The following is a 6,708-nucleotide window of genomic DNA, read 5'->3' as shown; positions in this document are numbered from 1 at the left end:
GGATGTATGGAATGCATGACATGGTGCTGGATGGAGATGGGATGCAGGGATGTATGGAATGCACAGGGGGGACACATGGTGCTGGCTGGAGGTGGGATACAGGGATGTATGGAATGCATGACGCGGTGCTGGATGGAGATGAGGAGGTGCTGGCTGGAGATGGGAATACAGGGGTGTATGGAATGCACAGGGGGACACATTATGCTGGCAGGAGGTGGGAATACAGGGATACCTCTAGGGATGTGTGGAATGCAGGGGAGGCTGCAAAGGGCATTTGGCAGTGCAGGAGATGGAGGGGTTTATACGGAATGCAGAGGGGATGGAGGTATGGAATGCGCAGGGGAAGTACGTGGAATGAAGAAGGATGCACATATGGAATGCAGAGGGGTGTATGTGTGGAATGCATGAGGATGTGGGTATGGAATGTGTAGGGGGTGCCTGTATGGAATGCATGAGGGGATGTGTGGGATGGGGAAGGAGCACGTATGATGTGGGGTGGATGCATGGAATGCACAGGGGTAGGGATGGGTGAAACACAGAATGGAAAGGTGACAAATCCATAAGGGAGACGTGAAATACAGGGAGGGGGATGTATGTAGTGTCTGTGGGGATGTATGGAAGGCAAACAGGGATGCAAAAGGGGAATGTATGTGATGTGTAAGGGGGGGGTGACAGGCACAGGGGAGGTATGGGGTGCATGGGCAGTACATGGGATGCATAGGGAGGTATGGGATGTATGGGGAGGTATGGAATGCATAGGGTATGGAATGTATGGGGGAGGTATGAAACATATGGGTAGTACAAGGGATGCATAGGGAGTTATGGGATGCGTAGGGAGGTACGAGATGCATGGGGAGGTATGGAATGCCTAGGGAGATATGGAATGTGTGTGGGAGGTTTGAAATGCATGCAGAGTACATGGGGTGCATAGGGAGGTATGGGATGTATTGGGGAGGTATGGAATGCGTAGGGAAGTATGGAATGCATGGGGGAGGTTTGGAATGCGTGCAGAGTATATGGGAGGCATAGGGAGGTATGGGATGCATGGGAAGTACATTGGATGCATAGGGAGATATGGAGGGATGTATGGGGAGGTATGGAATGCATAGGGAGATATGGAATGCATGGGGAGGTTTGGAATGCATACGGAGTACATGGGATGCATAGGGAGGTCTGGAATGTACAGGAGGTATGGAACATATGGGTCATACAAGGGATGCATAGAGAGTTATGGGATGTGTGGGTGGTACATGGGATGCATAGGGAGGTATGGGATGCATGGAGAGGTATGGAATGCATAAAGGGGTATGGAATGCATGGGGAGCACACAGGATGCATAGGAAGATATGGACTATGTAGGGAGGTATAGGATGCATAGGGAGATATGGAGTGCATGGGGGAGGTTTGGAATGCATACAGAGTACATGGGATGCATGGAGGAGGTATGGGATGCAGGGGGAGGTATGGAATGCACAGGGGGGTGTGGAGTGCATGGAGAGGTATGGGATGCATGGAAGAGGATTGGAATGCATGGGGAAGCATGGGATGCATGGGAAGAACACGGGACGCATAGGAAGGTTTGGGGTGCATGTGGAGCACACGGGATCAGCCTGGCCCGGGGCAGGGACACCTGGCACACACCTGGCACACACCTGGCACACACCTGGCACACACCTGGCACACCGGGTGCCGCGGTGCCACGTGTGTGCCCGGGGCTCGTGGCACCGCGGGGCGACGGCAGCGGGATCCCCCGGCAGAGCTGCCCTGGGACCAGCCCAGCGACAGCTGCCAGGAATACAGCGACTGGAAGGACAGGAAAACCTACCTCCCACCTTGGAAGAAGATTGATTCGGCCCCCTTGGGTAAACACCCAGCAGCACCCAATCCATGTGTCCATGTATGTGTGTGTGTACACACGTGCACACACCGCGTTGCATTCCGACCTCTCATCTCCATTCCACCCCCTCATCTCCATTCCACCCTCTCGTCTCCCCCAGCGCTGCTTCACAAGATCCTGATGGAGAGCCCCTCGGCGAGGATCACCATTCCTGACATCCAGAAGGACCGGTGGTACAGCAGACCCCTCAAGAAGGGTAAGGGGCCGCCGGGCAACGCGCTCGTTCCCCCGGATTTGGGGGTCACTGGGTGTCCTGTCCCTTTGCAGATGTCAAGCGGGCCCGGCTCTCCTCGGGAGGGGTCACCGACTCCCCCGGCGGCTTCTCCAAGCACATCCGATCCGATATGGACTTTTCCCCGGTGAAGGCCGCTCTGGGGTGAGCCTCCACTTCCCTACACACAGGGTTTGCAATTCCTTGTGCCCCACAGGGCTTTCCCCAGGAGGTGGTTGGGTGGAAACCCCTCACACGACCCCTGCGACCAGCCCAAACCCTGCAAAACCCCGTGCAATTCCCACACTGGGCTCTCTCCAGCATCCCTAATCCCCGTGTCCCCGCCCTTGCCTTGCAGTGAGGACAAGGTCAGCTACTCCACGTCGCAGCCAGAGCCCGGCACGGGCGGGATGCCCTGGGAGAGCGGAGCGGGAAGCATCGACCAGCTGGTGCAGGGCATCAGCTTCTCCCAGCCCGCCTGCCCCGAGCACATGCTGGTCAACAGCCAACTCCTGGGCACACCCGGCTCCTCCCAGGTCAGGGGCTGCAGGGGGGGCACCTGGAACCGCCTGGAATATCGAGGTGCTGCCTCACAGTGTTTTTGGGATGCGGCCGGGCAAGGTTTATCCTCTTGGGATGGCATCTCACAGTGTTTGGGGCGCAGCTCCGCACCTTCAGGGGTGTCAGGATGCCCTTTGCAGTGGTTGGGGGCTGCTCTGTGGTGTTTGGGAGCAGCTTTGCCTGATATGGAATATCAGGGAGCAGCCTGGCAACGTTTGGGACATGACTTCGTGGTATTTATCACCTCGGGGTGCGAGTTTGCAGGATTTGGGACACAGTTTTCAGTATTTTTAGCACCAGGAAGCCACTTTGCCAGGGATTTGGGGTGTCTGGGGGGCAGCTTCATGTCTGATTTACAACATCGGGGTCCAGCACTGCACTGTGTATAAATTGGGGTGCAACTTTGTATGTGTGACATTAGGGAGCAACTGTAATCTCAGGAAGCAACATGGCAGTGTTTGGGATGTGGTTGGGCAAAGTTTGTCATCTTGGGGTGCAACTCTGCAGAATTTGGGGGACAGCTTCATGTCTGATTTACAACATCGGGGTCCAACGTTGCACTGTGTACGATACTGGGGTGCAACTTTGTGTTTTATGTGTGACATTGAGGAGCAACTTCACTGTATGTGGAATATCAGGGAGCAACTTGGCAATGTTTGGGATGCACCTGGGCAAGGTTTATCATCTTGGGGTGATGCCTCTCAATTTTTTGGGGTGCAAATGTGCATCGCTTATGGTATCAGGATGCACTTTGCAATGTTTAGGGGCTGCTCTGTGATGTTTGGGAGCAGCTTTGCCTGATATGGAATATCAGGAAGCAGCTTGGCAATATCTGGGATGTGACTTTGTGTTATTTATCACCTCAGGATGCAAGTTTGCAGGATTTGGGGTGCAGTTTCGCATCTGATTTACAACATTGGGGTCCAGCCTTGCACCATTTATACTGTTGGGGTGCAACTTTGCCTTAGATTTGTAAGATTAAGAAGCAACTTTGTCATATTTATAATATCAGGGAGCAACTTGGCAATGCTGGGGCTGTGGCTGTTCAATATTTACCATCTCAGGGTGCAAGTTTGCAGGATTTGGGGTGCAAATTTGCAATACTTTTAGTACCAGGATGCCACTTTGCCAGGGGCCTGGGGGGCAGCTTCACATCTGATTTACAACACTGGGGTCCAACGTTGCACTGTGGGGTGCAACTTTGCATCATATATGTTACATGAAAGAGCAACTTCGCTGTATATACAATATCACAGAGCAACTTTGCAGTGTTGGGCAGCAGCTGCCCGAGGTTTGTGGTCTTGGGGTGCTGCTTCCCAATATTTGGGGTGCAAATGTGCATCATTTATGGTATCAGGATGCACTTTGCAGTGTTTGGGGGCTGCTCTGTGGCGTTTGGGGAGCAGCTCTGCATCTGACCTACAATATCAGGGAGCAGCTTGGCAATACTGGAGTGCAGCTGGGCAAGGTTTGCCATCTCGGGGGACAACTTTGTGGTATTTGAGGTGCAATTTTGCAGTATTTTGAGTAGCAAAACACAACTTTGCAATACCAGGGTACAACTGCAGCATTTGGGGGGCAGCTCTGCATCCAGGTTATAACATTGGGGGTCCATCGTTGCACTGTTTGTACTGTTGGGGTGCAACTTTGAATCATGTATGTGACATTAAGGAGCATTTTTGCCGTATTTAGGGTATCAGGGACGAACTTTACACTCTCTGGGATGTGGCTGTGCAGCATTCCCGGTATTTGGGATGCAGCCGCCGGCACGCGCCATCAGGGGGTGCAGCTTCCCACCGTTTCCCTGCCGAAAGCCGGGATTTTTATCCGAGCTGCGGCTGGAGCTTGGTGGGGTTTCCAGCCTCTTTGGCGGGATTTATAACGTTCGGGGGGATGTGTTTTGGGGGCCGCAGAGCCCGTGGCAGCGGCTGGTGAAGCGGATGACGCGGTTCTTCACCAAGCTGGACGCCGACGGCTCGTACCGGGCGCTGAAGGAGGTGTGTGAGAAGATGAGCTACGGCTGCAAGATGAGCTGCACCAACCAGGTGGGCACCAGGGGGCCAAAATCAGGGGATGGGACTCCCCCCCCGTGCTGTTGCATCGGCAGGTAACTCAGGGCACCCCTCCCTTTTGCAGGTCACCATCTCGACCACGGACAGGAGGAACAACAAACTCATCTTCAAGGTGAACCTGGTGGAGATGGAGAGCAAGATTTTGGTGGACTTTCGCCTCTCCAAGGTGAGCAGGGGGGGTCAGGGTGGGCACTCGGTGGTGGGTGCTCGGTGTGGGAGGTGCGGTCGGGCAGGGGGGTGCAGGGTGGGTACAAGGGGACGAAGGGCCTTGTAAAGTGGGTGCAGGACCTTGCAGGGTGGGTGGAAGACCATGGAAGGTGGGTGTGAGGGGATGGAGTCCCATACAGGTGGGTGCAGGGGGATGTAAACCCCCCGCTTCTCCCTGCACAGGGCGATGGCCTGGAGTTCAAGAGGCATTTCCTGAAGATCAAGGCCAAGCTCAGCGACATCGTCAGCACCCAGAAAGTCTGGCTGCCTGGCACCTGAGCCCCTGCACCCCTCCTCCTCTTCCTTCTCCTCCTCTTCCTCTTCTTCCTCTTCTTCCTCTTCCTCCTCCTCCTCCTCCTCCTCTTCCTAGCTGGGCTCCAGCGGCAGCACCCGAACGCCGTGAAGGTGCCCAGCCACGTGTTTTAGATTTTGAAGGTTCAATAAAGCCCGGGGGGACACGCAGCGATGCTGTTTCCCGCGAGGGGGAGGTTGCAGTGGGTTGTTCCCTCTGGAACCTGCTGGAGGCGCAGCTTTGCTCAGCCGGCCTAAATCCCACTCCGGGATCTCCGCCGAGCCGTGCAGCCCTAAACCAGCCCCAAGGTTTAGGGGCTGCCCCCCCACCCTCGCCCCATTACCGCCCCTCCCTGCCCTGTCTCAGGGCAGTGGCTGCCCTCGTTTTCCAGCCTCTCTAATTGCTTTTCGGAAGGACTAACGAGCCCGAGAGCTGCCAGGGGTTGTTAGCGCTGGAGCGAGAGAGGAGAGCCGGGGATTAACCCCATCCCCTCCCCCCCAAAAAAGAGCATCTCCCCAAAAAACCCACCCCAGGGTGCAAACCCCGAGGCATCCCCGCAATTTCTCCCCCAAAGCTGCGTCGGCGTTTAATTATTGGGGTAAAAAAAAAAAACCCGCTTGTTTTGCTTGTCTTCCCACTTTTCTTTGGGTTGTTTAATATCCCTTCCCCCGGCTTTTTTGTTTTCCTGGTGGGAACCCCCCTTGGGCGAAGCAATTAGCGGCGATTTTTTAATTGCATATTTATATTACAGCTGGGGAGCGAGACCCCGGCAGCGGGCAAGGGGGAAGCAGGAAGACGCCGCGCTCCCGACCTTGTTTGCTTTTCAGCCGGGATTAAGCGCTTTTAATTGTCCTGGAGATCACAGATTGCGGCCGGGGGGGATAATTAGGCTGAATACAGGGTTTTCTGGTTCATTCCCCCCAGGAATTTATATTTCTAAGGGCATAAAAAAAGTAGAAAAGCTTCGGGAATGCCTCGGGTTGTGGAGAGGCGCAAGGCTGGGCACAACTCGTTGCACGAGTGGGTCTCGCCGTCACAACAAATTAATTTATCACCTGTTACCTGCTGGAAATGGGATGTTTTGGGGAGTCACAGGCACGTTTTCCCCTCCCCAGGGTGCTTCAGGGGCTGTCGTGCTGCGCCGTTGTCTCGCACCTTTGCTGGGCTTCATTATCCCACGGGAATTTATTTTCAACCCTAATTTTTAGGGGTTTTTTTTGGTTTTGTTTGTTTGTTTGTTCGTTTGGGGTTTTTGTTGGTTTTTTTTTTAAACTCCATAAAGGGGATTATTTTCCGCTTTCGGGGTCCGGGGGGGGGAGAAATTGTAGGGGGATGAAAGGTTTGTGCTGCGATGTGGCCGGGTGAGGGGGGGGCTGTGCCGAGAGCGGGGCCCTGAAAGCGCCCTTTGTGCGGCCCCGCCAGGGACCCGGCGCGCTCGGAGGCACCGGAGCGTGGCAAATCCTAAAAC

At 54.8% G+C, this 6,708-nt stretch overlaps 1 protein-coding gene across 1 annotated transcript in view; it reads left to right on the top strand.

Annotated features, from left to right (window-relative positions):
- CHEK1 (checkpoint kinase 1) overlaps nucleotides 1-5,408 on the top strand; it is an 8,311-nt gene extending 2,903 nt beyond the window's left edge. The window contains exons 6-12 of the mRNA XM_027699577.1: nucleotides 1,758-1,862; nucleotides 1,998-2,093; nucleotides 2,165-2,273; nucleotides 2,467-2,644; nucleotides 4,583-4,714; nucleotides 4,806-4,907; nucleotides 5,132-5,408. Coding sequence (XP_027555378.1) covers nucleotides 1,758-1,862; nucleotides 1,998-2,093; nucleotides 2,165-2,273; nucleotides 2,467-2,644; nucleotides 4,583-4,714; nucleotides 4,806-4,907; nucleotides 5,132-5,227 — 818 coding nt within the window. The 3' untranslated portion in view covers nucleotides 5,228-5,408. The remainder of the gene's footprint in view (nucleotides 1-1,757; nucleotides 1,863-1,997; nucleotides 2,094-2,164; nucleotides 2,274-2,466; nucleotides 2,645-4,582; nucleotides 4,715-4,805; nucleotides 4,908-5,131) is intronic.
- The last annotated feature ends 1,300 nt before the right edge of the window (nucleotides 5,409-6,708 follow it).

This window comes from Neopelma chrysocephalum, unplaced genomic scaffold (genome assembly GCF_003984885.1).
Source record: "Neopelma chrysocephalum unplaced genomic scaffold, ASM398488v2 Primary Assembly neopelma1_138, whole genome shotgun sequence".
Classification (NCBI taxonomy): domain Eukaryota; kingdom Metazoa; phylum Chordata; class Aves; order Passeriformes; family Pipridae; genus Neopelma; species Neopelma chrysocephalum.
Note: the sequence above shows the minus strand (reverse complement) of the source record. Positions and strands in the feature narration are given on the sequence as shown.